A 20,930-nucleotide genomic window follows, 5' to 3' on the forward strand; every position below is an offset into this window, starting at 1 on the left:
TTCCAATGCTTCCACACCCTTCCTATAATGAGGTGACCAGAACTGCACACAATACTCCAAATGTGGTCTCACCAGGGTCATGTATAGTTGCAGCATAACCCCACGGCTCTTAAACTCAAGCCCCCTGTTAATAAACGCTAACACACTATAGGCCTTCTTCACGGCTCTATCCACTTGAGTGGCAACCTTCAGAGATCTGTGGACATGTGCCCCAAGATCGCTCTGTTCCTCCACATTCCTCAGAACCCTGCTGTTGACCCTGTAATCCGCATTCAAATGTTTTCTACCAAAATGAATCGCCTCGCACTTATCAGGGTTAAACTCCATCTGCCATTTTTCGGCCCAGCTCTGCATTCTATCAATGTCTCTTTGCAGCCTACAACAGCCCTCCACATTATCCACTACTCCACCAATCTTGGTGTCATCAGCAAATTTACTGCCCCACCCTTCAGCCCCCTCCTCCAAGTCATTGATAAAAATCACAAATAGCAGAGGACCCAGCACTGATCCCTGTGGTACACCGCTGCTAACTGGTCTCCAGTCTGAAAATTTTCCATCCACCACCATCCTCTGTCTTCTATGTGATAGCCAGTTACTTATCCAATTGGCCAAATTTCCCTCTATCCCACACCTCCTTACTTTCTTCATGAGATGACCATGGGGAACTTTATCAAACGCCTTACTGAAATCCATGTATACGACATCAACTGCTCTACCCTCATCTACACACTTAGTTACCTCCTCAAATAATTCAATCAAATTTTTGAGGCAAGACTTACCCTTCACGAATCCGTGTTGACTATCCCGGATTAAGCAGCATCTTTCCAAATGGTCATAACTCCTATCCTTCAGGACCTTTTCCATTAACTTACCGACCACCAAAGTAAGACTAACCGGCCTGTAATTACCAGGGTCATTCCTATTCCCTTTCTTGAACAGAGGAACAACATTCGCCACTCTCCAGTCCTCCCCATGGACAGTGAGGATCCAAAGATCAAAGCCAAAGGCTCTGCAATCTCATCCCTTGCCTCCCAAAGAACCCTAGGATATATCCCAACTGGCCCAGGGGACTTGTCGACCCTAAGGTTTTTCAAAATTGCTAATCCATCCTTCCTCAGAACATCTACCTCCCCCAGCCTACCCGCCTATATCACACACATCCTCAAAAACATGGCCCCTCTCCTCGGTGAACACTGAAGAAAAGTATTCATTCAACGCCTCTCCGATCTCTTCTGACTCCATGCACAGGTTCCCACTACTGTCCTTGACCGGTCCTAACCTCACCCTGGTCATTCTTTTATTTCTCACATAAGTGTAGAAAGCCTTGGGGTTTTCCTTGATCCGACCCACCAAGGACTTCTCATGCCCCCTCCTAGCTCTTCTAAGCCCTTTTTTCATTTCATTCCTTGCTACCTTGTAACACTCAAGCGACCCACCTGAACCCTGTTTTCTCATCCTTACATCCTCTTCCTTTTTCCTCTTGACAAGACATTCAACCTCTTTTGTGAACCATGGTTCCCTCACACGGCAATTTCCTCCCTGCCTGACAGGGACATACCTATCAAGGACACGCAGTATTTGTTCCTTGAACAAACTCCACTTTTCATTTGTGCCTTTCCCTGATAGTTTCTGTTCCCATCTTATGCTCCCTAATTCTTGTCTAATCGCATCATAATTACCCCTCCCCCAATTATAAACCTTACCCTGCTGTATGGCCCTATCATTCTCCATTGCAATAGTGAATTGTGGTCACTATCTCCAAAGTGCTCTCCCACAAACAAATCTAACACTTGGCCCGGTTCATTACCCAGTACCAGATTCAATGTGGCCCCACCTCTTGTCGGCCTATCCACATAATGTGTCAGGAATCCCTTCTGCACACACTGTGCAAAAACTGCCCCATCCGAACTGTTTGACCTATAGAGATTCCAATCAATAATTGGAAAGTTAAAGTCACCCTTGACAACTACCCTGAGACCTCCACACCTCTCCATAATCTGTTTTGCAATTTCTTCCTCCACATCTCTGAACTATTTTGGAGCCTATAGAAAACTCCTAACAACGTGACCGCTCCTTTCCTATTTCTAACTTCAGCCGATATTACCTCAGTAGGCAGATCCCCTTCAAACTGCCTTTCTGCAGCCGTTAAACTATCCTTGATTAACAATGCTACTCCTCCACCTCTTTGACCACCTTCCCTCCTCTTACTGAAACATTTATACTCCGGAACTTCCAACAACCATTCCTGTCCCTGTTCTAACCATGTCTCCGTAATGCCCACAACATCGTAGTCCCAAGTACCAATCCACGCTCCAAGTTCACCTACCTTATTCTGGATGCTCCTTGCATTCAAGTAGACACACTTCAACCCACCTTCCGGTCTGCTGGTACACTCCTGCGACCCTGATACCCTCCTCAGTACCTCACTACTCTCAACACTGGCTTCTGGACTACAGCTCGTTTTCCCATCCCCCTGACAAATTAGTTTAAATCCCCCCCCCCCGAAGAACCGTAGCAGATTTCACTCCCAGGTTATTGGTGCCCCTCTGGTTCAGGTGCAAACCGTCCTGTCTGCACAAGTCCCACCTTCCCCAGAATGTGCTCCAATTATCCACGTAACTGAAACGCTCCCTCCTACACCATCCCTGCAGCCACGTGTTTATCTGCACTCTCTCCTTGTTCCTCACCTCACTAGCACGTGGCACCGGCAACAAACCAGAGATGACAACATGGTTTGTCCTGGCTCTCAGCTTCCACCCTAGCTCCCTAAATTCCTGTTTTAAATCCCCGTCCCTTCTCTTACCTATGTCGTTGGTACCAAAATGTGTACCACGACTTGTGACTGTTCCCCCTCCCCTTTAAGGATTCTGAAAACACGATCCGAGACATCACGGACCCTGGCACCCGGGAGGCAACATACCATCCGTGAGTCTCTTTCGCTGCCACAGAACCGTCTATCTGTCCCTCTAACTATCGATCCCCAATAACTATTGCTCTCCTGCTCTCCCTCCTTCCCTTCTGAGCCACAGGGACAGACTCAGTGCTGGAGATCTGTTCACCGTGGCTTACCCCTGGTAGGTCGTCCCCCTCAACAGTATCCAAAGCGGTATACTTGTTACTGAGGGGAACGGCCACAGGGGATCCCTGTACTGACTGCTTCCTCCCAGCCCCTCTCACCATCACCCATCTATCTTCATTCTTCAGAGTAACTACATCCCTGAAGCTACTATCTATGACCACCTCTGCCTCCTGAATGATCCGAAGTTCATCCAGCTCCAGCTCCAGTTCCCTAACGCGGTTTCTGAGGAGCTGGAAATGGGTGCACTTCCCACAGATGAAATCAGCAGGGACACTGACGGCGTCCCTCACCTCAAACATTCTGCAGGAGGAACATTGCACTGCCTTCCCTGCCATCCCCTCGAGCTAGCTTGTGGATAAAACAGAAAAAGAAAGAAAGAGCTTACCTGTTATTCACTCTACCCCTTAGGTTGGAGGAGGTGGAAGGGTGGGGGACACTACAAGTGTAGTGCCTAGGGCTTAGGAACCGCCCAACTTAAATACAGGTAAAAATAAAACACTTAACCAGCAACCACTGCGCCCCGCACGACAACAGCAATCAGCTGTTATGGGCCCGGGCAAACGATTTAAATCTTTACTACTTACCCAGCAGTCACTCTATCCTCACTCCGACTGGATTCAGCTGGAAACCCCCAACAGTAAGTAGAGGGAGCTTTACTCTGTATCGAACCCCGTGCTGTACCTGTCCTGGGAGTGTTTGATGGGGAGAGTGTAGAGGGAGCTTTACTCTGTATCTAACCCCGTGCTGTACCTGTCCTGGGCGTGTTTGATGGGGACAGTGTCGAGGGAGCTTTACTCTGTATCTGACCCCGTGCTGTACCTGTACTGGGAGTGTTTGATGGGGACAGTGTAGAGGGAGCTTTACTCTGTATCTAACCCCGTGCTGTACCTGTCCTGGAAGTGTTTGATGGGGACAGTGTCGAGGGAGCTTTACTCCGTATCTAACCCCGTGCTGTACCTGTCCTGGGAGTATTTGATGGGGACAGTGTAGAGGGATCTTTACTCCGTATCTAACCCCGTGCTGTACCTGTCCTGGGAGTGTTTGATGGGGACAGTGTATAGGGAGTTTTACTCTGTATCTAACCCCGTGCTGTACCTGACCTGGGAGTGTTTGATGGGGACAGTGTAGAAGGAGCTTTACTCTGTATCTAACCCTGTGCTGTACCTGCCCTGGGAGTATTTGATGGGGACAGTGTATAGGGAGCTTTACTCTGTATCTAACCCCGTGCTGTACCTGTCCTGGGAGTGTTTGATGGGGACAGTGTAGAAGGAGCATTACTCTGTATCTAACCCCGTGCAGTACCTGCCCTGGGTGTGTTTGATGGGAACAGTGTAGAGGGAGCTTTACTCTGTATCTAACCCCGTGCTGTACCTGTCCTGGGAGTGTTGGATGGGGACTGTGTAGAGGGAGCTTTACTCTGTATCTAACCCCGTGCTGTACCTGTCCTGGGAGTGTTTGATGGGGACAGTGTATAGGGAGCTTTACTCTGTATCTAACCCCGTGCTGTGCCTGTCCTAGGAGTGTTTGATGGGGACAGTGTAGAAGGAGCTTTACTCTGTATCTAACCCTGTGCTGTACCTGTCCTGGGAGTATTTGATGGGGACAGTGTAGAGGGAGCTTTACTCCGTATCTACCCCGTGCTGTACCTGCCCTGGGAGTGTTTGATGGGGACAGTGTAGAAGGAGCTTTACTCTGTATCTGACCCCGTGCTGTACCTGTCCTGGGAGTGTTGGATGGGGACAGTGTAGAGGGAGCTTTACTTTGTACCTAACCCCGTGCAGTACCTGCCCTGGGCGTGTTTGATGGGGACAGTGTAGAGGGAGCTTTACTCTGTATCTAACCCCGTGCTGCACCTGCCCTGGGAATGTTTGATGGGGACAGTGTAGAGGGATCTTTACTCCGTATCTAACCCCGTGCTGTACCTGTCCTGGGAGTATTTGATGGGGACAGTGTAGAGGGATCTTTACTCCGTATCTAACCCCGTGCTGTACCTGTCCTGGGAGTGTTTGATGGGGACAGTGTATAGGGAGTTTTACTCTGTATCTAACCCCGTGCTGTACCTGTCCTGGGAGTGTTTGATGGGGACAGTGTAGAAGGAGCTTTACTCTGTATCTAACCCTGTGCTGTACCTGTCCTGGGAGTATTTGATGGGGACAGTGTAGAGGGAGCTTTACTCTGTATCTAACCCCGTGCTGTACCTGTCCTGGGAGTGTTGGATGGGGACTGTGTAGAGGGAGCTTTACTCTGTATCTAACCCTGTGCTGTACCTGTCCTGGGAGTGTTTGATGGGGACAGTGTATAGGGAGCTTTACTCTGTATCTAACCCCGTGCTGTACCTGTCCTGGGCGTGTTTGATGGGGACAGTATAGAGGGAGCTTTACTCTGTATCTGTACCCGTGCAGTACCTGTCCTGGGAGTGTTTGATGGGGACAGTGAAGAGGGAGCTTTACTCTGTATCTAACCCCGTGCTGTACCTGTCCTGGGAGTGTTTGATGGGGACGGTGTAGACGGAGCTTTACTCTGTATCTGACCCCGCGCAGTACCTTTCCTGGGAGTGTTTGATGGGGAGTGTAGGGGGAGCTTTACTCTGTATCTAACCCCGTGCTGTACCTGTCCTGAGAGTGTTGATGGGGACAGTGCAGAGGGAGCTTTACTCTATATCTAACCCCGTGCTGCACCTGTCCTGGGAGTGTTTGGTGGGGACAGTGTAGAGGGAGCTTTACTCTGTATCTAACTCCGTGCTGTACCTGTCCTGGGAGTGTTTGGTGGGGACTGTGTAGAGGGAGCTTTACTCTGTATCTAACGCCGTGCTGTACCTGTCCTGGGAGTGTTTGATGGGGACAGTGTATCGGGAGCTTTACTCTGTATCTAACCCCGTGCTGTACCTGTCCTGGGAGTGTTTGATGGGGACAGTGTAGAAGGAGCTTTACTCTGTATCTAACCCTGTGCTGTACCTGTCCTGGGAGTATTTGATGGGGACAGTGTAGAGGGATCTTTACTCCGTATCTAACCCCGTGCTGTACCTGTCCTGGGAGTATTTGATGGGGACAGTGTAAAGGGATCTTTACTCCGTATCTAACCCCGTGCTGTACCTGTCCTGGGAGTGTTTGATGGGGACAGTGTATAGGGAGTTTTACTCTGTATCTAACCCCGTGCTGTACCTGTCCTGGGAGTGTTTGATGGGGACAGTGTAGAAGGAGCTTTACTCTGTATCTAACCCTGTGCTGTACCTGTCCTGGGAGTATTTGATGGGGACAGTGTAGAGGGAGCTTTACTCTGTATCTAACCCCGTGCTGTACCTGTCCTGGGAGTGTTGGATGGGGACTGTGTAGAGGGAGCTTTACTCTGTATCTAACCCCGTGCTGTACCTGTCCTGGGAGTGTTTGATGGGGACAGTGTATAGGGAGCTTTACTCTGTATCTAACCCCGTGCTGTACCTGTCCTGCGAGCGTTTGATGGGGACAGTGTAGAAGGAGCATTATTCTGTATCTAACCCCGTGCAGTACCTGCCCTGGGTGTGTTTGATGGGAACAGTGTAGAGGGAGCTTTACTCTGTATCTAACCCCGTGCTGTACCTGTCCTGGGGGTGTTGGATAGGGACTGTGTAGAGGGAGCTTTACTCTGTATCTAACCCCGTGCTGTACCTGTCCTGGGAGTGTTTGATGGGGACAGTGTATAGGGAGCTTTACTCTGTATCTAACCCCGTGCTGTGCCTGTCCTAGGAGTGTTTGATGGGGACAGTGTAGAAGGAGCTTTACTCTGTATCTAACCCTGTGCTGTACCTGTCCTGGGAGTATTTGATGGGGACAGTGTAGAGGGAGCTTTACTCCGTATCTACCCCGTGCTGTACCTGCCCTGGGAGTGTTTGATGGGGACAGTGTAGAAGGAGCTTTACTCTGTATCTGACCCCGTGCTGTACCTGTCCTGGGAGTGTTGGATGGGGACAGTGTAGAGGGAGCTTTACTTTGTATCTAACCCCGTGCAGTACCTGCCCTGGGCGTGTTTGATGGGGACAGTGTAGAGGGAGCTTTACTCTGTATCTAACCCCGTGCTGCACCTGCCCTGGGAATGTTTGATGGGGACAGTGTAGAGGGAGCTTTACTCTGTATCTAACCCCGTGCTGTACCTGTCCTGGGAATGTTTGATGGGGAGAGTGTAGAGGGAGCTTTACTCTGTATCTAACCCCGTGCTGTACCTGTCCTGGGCGTGTTTGATGGGGACAGTGTAGAGGGAGCTTTACTCTGTATCTGTACCCGTGCAGTACCTGTCCTGGGAGTGTTTGATGGGGACAGTGAAGAGGGAGCTTTACTCTGTATCTAACCCCGTGCTGTACCTGTCCTGGGAGTGTTTGATGGGGACGGTGTAGACGGAGCTTTACTCTGTATCTGACCCCGCGCAGTACCTTTCCTGGGAGTGTTTGATGGGGAGTGTAGGGGGAGCTTTACTCTGTATCTAACCCCGTGCTGTACCTGTCCTGAGAGTGTTGATGGGGACAGTGCAGAGGGAGCTTTACTCTATATCTAACCCCGTGCTGCACCTGTCCTGGGAGTGTTTGGTGGGGACAGTGTAGAGGGAGCTTTACTCTGTATCTAACTCCGTGTTGTACCTGTCCTGGGAGTGTTTGGTGGGGACAGTGCAGAGGGAGCTTTACTCTGTATCTAACCCCGTGCTGTACCTGTCCTGGGAGTGTTTGGTGGGACAGTGTAGAGGATGAATTTCTCTGTGTCTAACTCATGTGATGTGGGCAGTGCCACAAGAGGTCCCTTTGCGATAATTCCCTGATTTCCTGTTTTCCAGACCGAGCGTGTTCTCCTGGATAAAGTTCAATGCGGAGCTGTCAGACCGAGCAATTCCCAGGAGTGAGAATCTGACATTTAGTTACCTGAATAAGAGCGATGATGGGATGTATCGATGCGCCGCGGTCAACTTCATTGGGACCGGATACAAGAATTACTCACTCACTGTGCATGGTGAGCCCTCGGGCGTGGTGGAGGGAGCAGGTGGACAGGCCCAAGCAGTGACCAGTGCTCTGGAGTGTAGAGGAGGGAGCAGGTGGACAGGCCCAGGCAGTGACCAGTGCTCTGGAGTGTGGAGGAGGGAGCAGGTGGACAGGCCCAGGCAGTGACCAGTGCTCTGGAGTGTGGAGGAGGGAGCAGGTGGACAGGCCCAGGCAGTGACCAGTGCTCTGGAGTGTGGAGGAGGGAGCAGGTGGACAGGCCCAGGCAGTGACCAGTGCTCTTGAGTGTGGAGGAGGGAGCAGGTACACAGGCCCAGGCAGTGACCAGTGCTCTGGAGTGTGGAGGAGGGAGCAGGTGGACAGGCCCAGGCAATGACCAGTGCGCTGGAGTGTGGAGGAGGGCGCAGGTGGATGGGCCGAGTCAGTGACCAGTGCTCTGGAGTGTGGATGAGGGAGCAGGTGGACAGGCCCAGGCAGTGACCAGTGCTCAGGAGTGTGGAGGAGGGAGCAGGTGGATGGGCCCAGTCAGTGACCAGTGCTCTGGAGTGTGGAGGAGGGAGCAGATAGAGAGGCCCAGGCAGTGACCAGTGCTCTGGAGTGTGGAGGAGGGAGCAGGTGGACGGGCCCAGGCAGTGACCAGTGCTCTGGAGTGTGGAGGAGGGAGCAGGTGGACAGGCCCAGGCAGTGACCAGTGCTCTGGAGTGTGGAGGAGGGAGCAGGTGTATAGGCCGAGTCAGTGACCAGTGCTCTGGAGTGTGGAGGAGGGAGCAGATAGAGAGGCCCAGGCAGTGACCAGTGCTCTGCAGTGTGGAGGAGGGAGCAGGTGGACAGGCCCAGGCAGTGACCAGTGCTCTGGAGTGTGGATAGGGAGCAGGTGGATGGGCCGAGTCAGTGACCAGTGCTCTTGAGTGTGGAGGAGGGAGCAGGTGGACAGGCCCAGGCAGTGACCAATGCTCTGGAGTGTGGAGGAGGGAGCAGGTGGACAGGCCCAGGCAATGACCAGTGCTCTGGAGTGTGGAGGAGGGAGCAGGTGGACAGGCCCAGGCAGTGACCAGTGCTCTGGAGTGTGGATAGGGAGCAGGTGGATGGGCCGAGTCAGTGACCAGTGCTCTGGAGTGTGGAGGAGGGAGCAGGTGGATGGGCCTAGTCAGTGACCAGTGCTCTGGAGTGGGGAGGAGGGAGCAGGTGGATGGGCCTAGTCAGTGACCAGTGCTCTGGAGTGGGGAGGAGGGAGCAGGTGGATGGGCCGAGTCAGTGACCAGTGCTCTGGAGTGGAGGAGGGAGCAGGTGAATGGGCCTAGTCAGTGACCAGATCATCCTTCATTTGCCATTTGGTTTTGAGATGTGAGACTCTTCATTTGGGCCGGATGAGGGGAGGGGGTTATGGGTGAGGAATTCCACAGATTTCGGGCAAAGGTCCCACATTTAGTGTGGGTTTAGATCGGAGATTGCCTCTTCTGTTCCTTCACTTGTTCTGTAATATCTTATTCCTTCCCTTGCTCTGAAGAGAGTTTGGATAAACTCGGATTGTTTCTCTATGAGGAGATGTTGGATACGCTCAGATTGTTTCTCTATGAGGAGAGGTTGGATAAACTCTGATTGTTTCTCTATGAGGAGAGGTTGGATAAACTCGGATTGTTTCTCTATGAGGAGAGGTTGGATAAACTCGGAATGTTTCTCTATGAGGAGAGGTTGGATAAACTCGGATTGTTTCTCTATGAGGACAGGTTGGATAAACTCTGATTGTTTCTCTATGAGGAGAGGTTGGATAAACTCGGATTGTTTCTCTATGAGGAGAGGTTGGATAAGCTCGGATTGTTTTGCTATGAGGAGAGATTGGATAAACTCGGATTGTTTCTCTATGAGGAGAGGTTGGATAAACTCGGATTGTTTCTCTATGAGGAGAGGTTGGATAAACTCGGATTGTTTCTCTATGAGGAGAGGTTGGATAAACTCGGATTGTTTCTCTATGAGGAGAGGTTGGATAAACTCGGATTGTTTCTCCATGAGGACAGGTTGGATAAACTCGGATTGTTTCTCTATGAGGAGAGGTTGGATAAACTCGGATTGTTTCTCTATGAGGACAGGTTGGATAAACTCGGATTGTTTCTCTATGAGGAGAGGTTGGATAAACTCGGATTGTTTCCCTATGAGGAGAGTTTGGATAAACTCGGATTGTTTCTCTATGAGGAGAGGTTGGATAAACTTGGATTGTTTCTCTATGAGGAGAGGTTGGATAAACTCGGATTGTTTCTCTATGAGGAGAGGTTGGATAAACTCGGATTGTTTCTCTATGAGGAGAGGTTGGATAAACTCGGATTGTTTCTCCATGAGGACAGGTTGGATAAACTCGGATTGTTTCTCTATGAGGAGAGTTTGGATAAACTCGGATTGTTTCCCTATGAGGAGAGTTTGGATAAACTCGGATTGTTTCTCTATGAGGAGAGATTGGGTAAACTCGGATTGTTTCTCTATGAGGAGAGGTTGGATAAGCTCGGATTGTTTCTCTGTGAGGAGTGGTTGGGTAAACTGAGATAGTTTCTCTATGAGGAGAGGTTGGATAAACTCGGATTGTTTCCCTATGAGGAGAGTTTGGATAAACTCGGATTGTTTCTCTATGAGGAGAGGTTGGATAAACTTGGATTGTTTCTCTATGAGGAGAGGTTGGATAAACTCGGATTGTTTCTCTATGAGGAGAGGTTGGATAAACTCGGATTGTTTCTCTATGAGGAGAGGTTGGATAAACTCGGATTGTTTCTCCATGAGGACAGGTTGGATAAACTCGGATTGTTTCTCTATGAGGAGAGTTTGGATAAACTCGGATTGTTTCTCTATGAGGAGAGTTTGGATAAACTCGGATTGTTTCTCTATGAGGAGAGATTGGGTAAACTCGGATTGTTTCTCTATGAGGAGAGGTTGGATAAGCTCGGATTGTTTCTCTATGAGGAGTGGTTGGATAAGCTCGGATTGTTTCTCTGTGAGGAGTGGTTGGGTAAACTGAGATAGTTTCTCGATGAGGGGAGGTTGGTTAAACTCGGATTGTTTTGCTATGAGGAGAGGTTGGATAAACTCGGATTGTTTTGCTATGAGGAGAGGTTGGCTAAACTGAGATAGTTTCTCTAAGAGGAGAGGTTGGATAAACTAGGATTGTTTCTCTATGAGGAGAGGTTGGATAAACTCAGATTGTTTCTCTATGAGGAGAGGTTGGATAAACTCGGATTGTTTCTCTATGAGGAGAGGTTGGATAAACTCGGATTGTTTCTCTATGAGGAGAGGTTGGATAAACTCGGATTGTTTCTCTATGAGGAGAGGTTGGATAAACTCGGATTGTTTCTCTATGAGGAGAGGTTGGATAAACTCGGATTGTTTTGCTATGAGGACAGGTTGGATAAACTTGGATTGTTTCTCTATGAGGAGAGGTTGGATAAACTCGGATTGTTTCTCTATGAGGAGATGTTGGATAAACTCGGATTGTTTTGCTATGAGGACAGGTTGGATAAACTTGGATTGTTTCTCGATGAGGAGAGGTTGGATAAACTCGGATTGTTTCTCTGTGAGGAGAGGTTGGATAAACTCGGATTGTTTCTCTATGAGGAGAGGTTGGATAAACTCGGATTGTGTCTCTATGAGTAGAGTTTGGATAAACTCGGATTGTTTCTCTGTGAGGAGAGGTTGGATAAACTCGGATTGTTTCTCTGTGAGGAGAGATTAGATAAACTCGGATTGTTTCTCTATGAGTAGAGGTTGGATAAACTCGGATTGTTTCTCTATTTAGGAGAGGTTGGATAAACTCGGATTGTTTCTCTATGAGTAGAGTTTGGATAAACTCGGATTGTTTCTCTATGAGGAGAGGTTGGATAAACTCGGATTGTTTCTCTGAGGAGCGGTTGGATAAACTCGGATTGTTTCTCTATGAGGAGAGATTAGATAAACTCGGATTGTTTCTCTATGAGGAGAGGTTGGATAAACTCGGATTGTTTCTCTATGAGGAGAGATTAGATAAACTCGGATTGGCTCTCTATGAGGAGAGGTTGGATAAACTCGGATTGTTTCTCTATGAGGAGAGGTTGGATAAACTCGGATTGTTTCTCTATGAGGAGAGGTTGGATAAACTCGGATTGTTTCTCTATGAGGAGAGGTTGGATTAACTCGGATTGTTTCTCTATGAGGAGAGATTGGGTAAACTCGGATTGTTTCTCTATGAGGAGAGGTTGGATAAACTCGGATTGTTTCTCTATGAGGAGAGGTTGGATTAACTCGGATTGTTTCTCTATGAGGAGATGTTGGATAAACTCGGATTGTTTCTCTATGAGGAGAGGTTGGATAAACTCGGATTGTTTCTCTATGAGGAGAGGTTGGATTAACTCGGATTGTTTCTCTATGAGGAGATGTTGGATAAACTCGGATTGTTTCTCTATGAGGAGAGGTTGGATAAACTCGGATTGTTTCTCTATGAGGAGAGGTTGGATAAACTCGGATTGTTTCTCTATGAGGAGAGGTTGGTTAAACTCGGATTGTTTCTCTATGAGGAGAGGTTGGTTAAACTCGGATTGTTTCTCTATGAGGAGAGGTTGGTTAAACTCGGATTGTTTCTCTATGAGGAGAGGTTGGTTAAACTCGGATTGTTTCTCTATGAGGAGAGGTTGGATAAACTCGGATTGTTTCTCTATGAGGAGATGTTGGATAAACTCGGATTGTTTCTCTATGAGGAGAGGTTGGAGAAACTCGGATTGTTTCTCTATGAGGAGAGGTTGGATAAACTCGGATTGTCTCTCTATGAGGAGAGGTTGGTTAAACTCGGATTGTTTCTCTATGAGGAGAGGTTGGATAAACTCGGATTGTTTCTCTATGAGGAGATGTTGGATAAACTCGGATTGTTTCTCTATGAGGAGAGGTTGGAGAAACTCGGATTGTTTCTCTATGAGGAGAGGTTGGATAAACTCGGATTGTCTCTCTATGAGGAGAGGTTGGATAAACTCGGATTGTTTCTCTATGAGGAGATGTTGGATAAACTCGGATTGTTTCTCTATGAGGAGAGGTTGGAGAAACTCGGATTGTTTCTCTATGAGGAGAGGTTGAATAAACTCACTGGTTTGTTCTCACTGGAATGATGGAGGTTGAGGTGCGAACTGATAGAAGTCTTCACAATTATAAGGGGCATGGACAGAGTGGATAGTCAGAAGCTTTTTCCCAGGATGGCAGAGTCCTTTACTCGGGGGCAAAAGTTTAAAGTGTGAGGGGCAAAGTTTAGAGGAGATGTACGAGGCACGTTTTTTTACACAGAGGCTGGTGGGTGCCTGGAACCCACTGCCGGAGGAGGTGGTGGAAGCACGTATGATAGTGACGTTTATGGGGTGTCTTGACAAAAACATAAATAGGATGGGAATAGAGGGATTCGTACTCCGGAAGTGTAGAAGGTTCTAGGTTAGTTGGGCAGCATGGTCGACGCAGGTTTGGAGGGGGGAAGGGTCTGTTTCTGTGCTGTACTTTTCTTTGTTCTTTGTTCATCCAACTTCTCATCCAACCCCCTTTCCATTTCTTCCTGTTTATTCCTCCAACTCTTTGTCTCTTCCTCCATCCCTTCTCTCTTCAATCTCTCGACCTCCTTTCTTTTCTCTTCATCTCATTCACACTCTTTTTCCTGCTACCTCTCCCACAATGCTCTCATCTTTCCCTCCTCCCCATTCACTCTCTCCTCTCAGTCCTCTTCTACCTCTCCTTCTCCTCATCTCTGTCATTCTGTCCTCTCTTCCTCAATCACCTCTTCACTCTCCTCCTCTCTTTCTGTCCTCCTTCACCTCATTTTTCTGTCTCCCCTCTTATCTCTTAATCCTCTCTCACCCCACTTATTTCACTCCCTCTCCTCCTTGCTCTCAGTCTCCCTCTCTCTCGGCCTCCCTCTCTCTCGGCCTCCCTCTCTCTCGGCCTCCCCCTCTCTCGGCCTCCCCCTCTCTCGGCCTCCCCCTCCCTCTCTCGGCCTCCCCCTCCCTCTCTCGGCCTCCTCCTCTCTCGGCCTCCTCCCCTCTCTGCCTCCCCCTCTCTCGGCCTCCCCCCCTCTCTGCCTCCCCCTCTCTCTGCCTCCCTCTCTCTCTCTCTGTCTCCCTCTCTCTCTCTGTCTCCCTCTCTCTCCCTGTCTCCCTCTCAGGCTGTCTCGCTGTCTCCCTCTCTCGCTGTCTCCCTCTCTCGCTGTCTCCCTCTCTCGCTGTTGCCCACTCTCGCTGTCTCCCTCTCAGGCTGTCTCCCTCTCAGGCTGTCTCCCTCTCAGGCTGTCTCCCTCTCAGGCTGTCTCCCACTCTCGCTGTCTCCCGCTCTCGCTGTCTCCCGCTCTCGCTGTCTCCCACTCTCGCTGTCTCCCACTCTCGCTGTCTCCCACTCTCGCTGTCTCCCACTCTCGCTGTCTCCCTCTCTCGCTGTCTCCCTCTCTCGCTGTTGCCCACTCTCGCTGTCTCCCTCTCAGGCTGTCTCCCTCTCAGGCTGTCTCGCTGTCTCCCTCTCTCGCTGTCTCCCTCTCTCGCTGTCTCCCTCTCTCGCTGTCTCCCGCTCTCGCTGTCTCCCACTCTCGCTGTCTCCCACTCTCGCTGTCTCCCACTCTCGCTGTCTCCCACTCTCGCTGTCTCCCTCTCTCGCTGTCTCCCTCTCTCGCTGTTGCCCACTCTCGCTGTCTCCCTCTCAGGCTGTCTCCCTCTCAGGCTGTCTCCCTCTCAGGCTGTCTCCCTCTCAGGCTGTCTCCCTCTCTCGCTGTCTCCCTCTCTCGCTGTCTCCCTCTCTCGCTGTCTCCCTCTCTCGCTGTCTCCCTCTCTCGCTGTCTCCCTCTCTCGCTGTTGCCCACTCTCGCTGTTGCCCACTCTCGCTGTCTCCCTCTCTCTCGCTGTCTCCCTCTCTCTCGCTGTCTCCCTCTCTCCCGCTGTCTCCCTCTCTCGCTGTCTCCCTCTCTCGCTGTCTCCCTCTCTCGCTGTCTCCCTCTCTCGCTGTCTCCCTCTCTCGCTGTCTCCCTCTCTCGCTGTCTCCCTCTCTCGCTGTCGCCCACTCTCGCTGTCTCCCTCTCTCGCTGTCTCCCACTCTCGCTGTCTCCCTCTCTCGCTGTCTCCCTCTCTCACTGTCTCCCTCTCTCGCTGTTTCCCTCTCTCGCTGTCTCCCTCTCTCGCTGCCTCCCTCTCTCGCTGCCTCCCTCTCTCGCTGCCTCCCTCTCTCGCTGTCTCCCTCTCTCGCTGTCTCCCTCTCTCGCTGTCTCCCTCTCTCGCTGTCTCCCTCTCTCGCTGTCTCCCTCTCTCCCTGTCTCCCTCTCTCCCTGTCTCCCTCTCTCCCTGTCTCCCTCTCTCGCTGTCTCCCTCTCTCGCTGTCGCCCACTCTCGCTGTCTCCCTCTCTCGCTGTCTCCCTCTCTCGCTGTCTCCCTCTCTCGCTGTCTCCCTCTCTCGCTGTCTCCCTCTCAGGCTGTCTCCCTCTCAGGCTGTCTCCCTCTCAGGCTGTCTCCCTCTCAGGCTGTCTCCCTCTCAGGCTGTCTCCCTCTCTCGCTGTCTCCCTCTCTCGCTGTCTCCCTCTCTCGCAGTCTCCCTCTCTCGCTGTCTCCCTCTCTCTCTCCCTGTCTCTCTCTCTCTCGCTGTCTCCCCCTCTCTCGCTGTCTCCCTCTCTCTCCCTGTCTCCCTCTCTCGCTGTCTCCCTCTCTCGTTATCTCCCTCTCTCGTTATCTCCCTCTCTCGCTGTCTCCCTCTCTCGCTGTTGCCCACTCTCGCTGTCTCCCTCTCAGGCTGTCTCCCTCTCAGGCTGTCTCCCTCTCAGGCTGTCTCCCTCTCAGGCTGTCTCCCTCTCAGGCTGTCTCCCTCTCTCGCTGCCTCCCTCTCTCGCTGCCTCCCTCTCTCGCTGCCTCCCTCTCTCGCTGCCTCCCTCTCTCGCTGCCTCCCTCTCTCGCTGCCTCCCTCTCTCGCTGCCTCCCTCTCTCTCGCTGTCTCCCTCTCTCGCTGTCTCCCTCTCTCTCTCCCTGTCTCTCTCTCTCTCGCTGTCTCCCCCTCTCTTGTTCTCTCTCTCTCTCTCTCTCTCGCTGTCTCCCTCTCTCTCGCTGTCTCCCTCTCTCGCTGTCTCCCTCTCTCTCTCCCTGTCTCTCTCTCTCTCGCTGTCTCCCCCTCTCTCGTTCTCTCTCTCTCTCTCTCTCGCTGACTCCCTCTCTCGCTGTCTTCCTCTCTGTTTCTCTCTTCATCTCTCGCTGCCTTTCTGTCGCTCTCTGCCTCTCTCTCTCTCACTGTTTTATGTGTGAGGGTTAGTTCCCACGCTCTCCTCACTCCCTATCGCCCTGCCCACCTTCTCATTGGCATTGAGGGACCATCTCCTCCAGGGAGACTTTTGGAAGAGGATTTTGTGGGAGATGGTCTCTTCACTGGAGGCGCTGGTAGGGGTGGTGTGGGGTGGGATTTGGGGAGGGGTTCGGATGCACGGCGATGGGCAGAGGGGGAAAGGGGACATGTTTGGAAGTCACAGCACTAGTCAATCAGAAATGAGAAGAATGAGAGGTGACCTCGTTGAAATGTCTCAAACTCTGACAGGGTAGATATTGATAGGTTGTTTCAACCCCCCCCCCCCCCACCCCACCCCCCCACCCCCACCCCCCAACTCTCCTGCCCCCTGACTGGGGCACCTAGAACTAGGAAGTGTTAAGCGGGTGGCCATTTGGACTTAGACTGGGTACTATGTAATGAGAAGGGAATCATTGCCAATCTGGCTGTACGAGACCCCTTGGGGATGAGTGACCATAACATGATAGAATTTTTTATCAAGATGGAGAGTGAAGTAGTTGATTCGGAAACTAGTGTGCTGAATCTTAATAAAGGGAACTATGAAGATATGAGGCGTGAGTTGGCCTTGATAGATTGGGGACTGTTACTTAAAGGAATGACAATGGATAGACAATGGCAAACATTCAAGGAACGCATGGAGGAACTACAGCAACTGTTCATTCCTGTCTGGCACAAAAGCAAAGGGGGTAAGAGGGCCAATCCATGGCTTACAAAGGAAATTAGAAATAGCATCCGATACAAGGAAGAAGCATACAGATTAACCAAGAAAAATAATAGGTTTGAGGATTGGGAGCAGTTTAGAATTCAGCAAAGAAGGACGAAGGGATTGATTAAGAAGGGGAAAGTACAGTATGAAAGGAAGCTTGCAGGGAACATAAAGACTGACACAAAGAGTTTCTACAGATATGTGAAGATAAAGAGGTTGGTAAAGAGAAATGTAGGCCCCCTACAGACAGAAATAGGGGAATTCATAATAAGGGACAAAGAAATGGCTGAGCAATTGAATACATACTTTGGTTCTGTCTTCACAAATGAGGACACAAATCAGATCCCAGAAATGTTGGCGAATGAAAGGTTTAGTGAGAGGGAATAACTGAGGGAGATCAACATTAGAGAAATGGTGCTGGGAAAACTGATGGGATTGAAGGCGGATAAATCCCCAGGGCCTGAGAATCTGCATCCCAGAGTGCTGAAGGAGGTGGCTCTGGAAATAGTGGATGCATTGGTGGTCATCTTCTGGGATTCTGTAGACTCTAGAACTGTCCCTGCAGATTGGAGGGTAGCTCGCGTCACTCCGATATTGAAAAAGGGAGGTAGAGAGAAAGCAGGGAATTGCAGACCAGTAAGCCTAACATCGGTAGAGGGGAAAATTCTTGAATCCATTATCAAGGAATTTATAGCAAAACATTTAGAAAGCAGTGGCAGGATCAGTCAGAGTCAGCATGGATTTATGAAGGGAAAATCATGCTTGACATTAATCTGTCGGAAATCTTTGAAGAGGTAACCAGTACAGTCGACAAGGGGCAGCCAGTCGATGTGGTATATTTGGACTTTCAGAAGGCATTTGACAAAGTCCCGCATAAGATATTATTGTGCAAAATTAAAGCGCATGGGATTGGGGAAATGTACTGAGGTGGATAGAAAACTGGTTGGCAGAGAGGAAACAAAGAGTAGGGATTAATGGGTCCGTTTCAAATTGGCAGACATTAACCAGTGGGGTACCACAGGGATCGGTGCTGGGACCCCAGCTATTCACAATATATATTAATGATTTGGATGAGGGAACAAAATGTAACATCTCAAAGTTTGCAGATGATACCAAATTAGGTGGGAGGGTGAATTGTGACGAGGATGCAGGGATCCTACAGCAAGATCTGGACAGGTTGGGCGAGTGGGCAAACCAATGGCAGATGCAGTATAATTTGGATAAATGTGAGGTTATTCATTTTGGAAGCAAAAACAGGAAGGCAGATTACTACCTGAATGGCTGTAAATTGGGAGAGGGGAGTGTGCAGCGAGACCTGGGTGTCCTTGTGCACCATTCGCTGAAGGTAAGCATGCAGGTGCAGCAGGCGGTAAAGAAGGCTCATGGTATGTTGGCCTTCATTGCGAGAGGTTTTGAGTATAGAAGCAGGGATGTGTTGCTGCAATTGTACAGGGCTTGGTGAGGCCACACCTGGAGTATTGTGTGCAGTTTTGGTCTCCTTCTCTGAGGAAGGATGTTCTGACTCTCTAGGGAGTGCAGCAAAGGTTTACCAGACTGATTCCAGGGATGGCGGGACTGTCATATGAGGAGAGAGTGACTAGGTTGGGATTGTTCTCACTGGAGTTCAGAAGAATGAGGGGGGATCTCAGAGACACTTATAAAATTCTAACAGGACTAGACAGGGTAGATGCAGGGAAGATGTTACCAATGATGGTGTGTCCAGAACCAGGGGTCACAGTCTGAGGATTCAGGGTAAACCATTTCAGACAGAGATAAGGAGACATTTCTTCACACAAAAAGTGGTGAGCCTGTGGAATTCATCACCACAGGAAGTAGTTGATACTAAAACTTTGAATATATTCAAGAGGCGGCTGGATATAGCACTTGGGGAGAATGGGATCAAAGGCTATGGGGAGAAAGCAGGATTAGGCTATTGAGTTGGATGATCAGCCATGATCGTGATGAATGGCGGAGCAGGCTCGAAGGGCCAAAAGGCCTCCTCCTGCTCCTATCTTCTATATATCTATGAGATGAGAAGTTATTCCTTCACTCCGAGGGTTTGTGAATCTTCTGGATTCTCCGACGGTGAGTAGATTCAAGATGGGGATATATAAATTTTGAAACACTGCGGGATTGGAGGGAGAGGAGGAGCGGGTGGGAAGCTGTGAAAGGAGGCAGAGGACTGACCATAGGCTGGTCGAGTGGGCGAGCAGGTTCGAGGCCCGAACAGATCCCTCCTGCCTCCAGATTTCCCACAAATGGCTCCCAATTCTGGGGCCCTGTACTTCAGGAAGGATGTCGAGAGGCCTCGGAGAGGGTGGGGAGGAGGATTTACCAGAACAGTTCCAGGGAATGAGGGGCTTCAGTCGATGCGGAAGACTGGAGAAGCTGGGATTGTTCTCTTTAGAGCAGAGAAGGTTAAGGGGGGATTGAATCGAGACGGTCAAAATCAGGAAGGGGTGAGTGAAGAAGGAGGAAGTGTTTCCAGTGACAGGAGGGTGGGGAATCAGAGGGACGCAGATTGAAGAGAATCAGTGACAGAACCAGAGGGGGAGCTGAGGATGAGGAGAAATGTTTTTACACAGAGAGCTGTTGTCATCTGGAAGGTGCTGCCTGAAAGGGCGGCGGAAGCAGATTCAATAGCAACTTCCAGAAAGGGAGAAACACTGGATGGGGAGAGGTGGCAGGGGAAATGAGGGGACGGGCAGGAGGGGAGAGGGCCTACCTGGATTGTTCCACAGCAGCGTCAGCACAGAATCAACGGTCAACATTGTCATCGATTATTTTTGTTTTCATTTCCGGCTTATGTTCCTCATATGTTTTGTGTCTCCCTTTTTTCCACCTCCCGTGTCACGGGCTCCTGGTCGATTGCTTTGGGCCCTGTCGTCCACAGGGCTCCTGTCGTCCACAGGGCTCCCGCCTCCCAGCACTGCTGCTGTCACCCCGACTACTATCGGCAATGGTATGTCCCACATGGCTCCCGTACCCACCCCTACTCCCTGCAACCTTCCTCCTCCCCCTGCACCCTCAGCTTGCTGGGCAACACAGAGCCAGGATTGGCCCCTCCGCACCCTTGGCGGGGCTCCAGGAAGCATATTGGCTGGGGGAAAGAAGTTGGCCAAGGTGAGGTGGGGTTGGGTGAGGGGGAGGAAGGGAAGGGGTGCGGTGGGACCGATCTGTCACTGGCTGGGCAAGAATGGGTACTGTCTGCTGGTTGGCTCGCTCCACTATCCTCCCTGCACCTTCTCCCCCCCCCCCCCCCCCCCCAATCTTTGGTGCAATCTGATTGGACGGAGTGGCAGCAATGAACCTGGGATGAGCCAGGTGACCCATCCCATTGGCTCCTGCACACGTCTGACGAATTGCAGGGAAGATGTATTGAGGCTTTGCAAAAAGTTTGTCAAACCTTGGTTATCAGAGTGGGGTGAGGGAGTTTGTAGCGGAAGCTTTACTCTGTGTCTAACCCCGTGCTGTACCTGTCCTGGGAGTGTTTGATGGGGACAGTGTCGAGGGAGCTTTACTCTGTGTCTAACCCCGTGCTGTACCTGTCCTGGGAGTGTTTGATGGGGACAGTGTCGAGGGAGCTTTACTCTGTATCTAACCCCGTGCTGTACCTGTCCTGGGAGTGTTTGATGGGGACAGTGTAGAGGGAGCTTTACTCTGTATCTAACCCCGTGCTGTACCTGTCCTGGGAGTGTTTGATGGGGACAGTGTAGAGGGAGCTTTACTCTGTATCTATCCCCGTGCTGTACTTGTCCTGGGAGTGTTTGATGGGGACAGTGTAGAGGGAGCTTTACTCTGTATCTAACCCTGTGCTGTACCTGTCCTGGGAGTGTTTGATGGGGACAGTGTCGAGGGAGCTTTACTCTGTATCTAACCCTGTGCTGTACCTGTCCTGGGAG

At 50.6% G+C, this 20,930-nt stretch overlaps 1 protein-coding gene across 4 annotated transcripts in view; it reads left to right on the top strand.

The window, feature by feature from the left end:
- LOC140410315 (cell adhesion molecule 3-like) overlaps positions 1–20,930 on the top strand; it is a 434,594-nt gene that overhangs the window by 395,231 nt on the left and 18,433 nt on the right. For 3 of the 4 annotated variants that reach the window (XM_072498308.1, XM_072498306.1, XM_072498307.1), the window contains exon 7: positions 7,877–8,049. In XM_072498308.1, the coding sequence (XP_072354409.1) occupies positions 7,877–8,049 (173 nt within the window). Of the gene's footprint in view, positions 1–7,876; positions 8,050–19,921; positions 19,991–20,930 lie in introns of all 4 variants that reach the window. The other variant, XM_072498309.1, reaches the window with a different exon arrangement.

Source organism: Scyliorhinus torazame, chromosome 4 (genome assembly GCF_047496885.1).
Source record: "Scyliorhinus torazame isolate Kashiwa2021f chromosome 4, sScyTor2.1, whole genome shotgun sequence".
Classification (NCBI taxonomy): domain Eukaryota; kingdom Metazoa; phylum Chordata; class Chondrichthyes; order Carcharhiniformes; family Scyliorhinidae; genus Scyliorhinus; species Scyliorhinus torazame.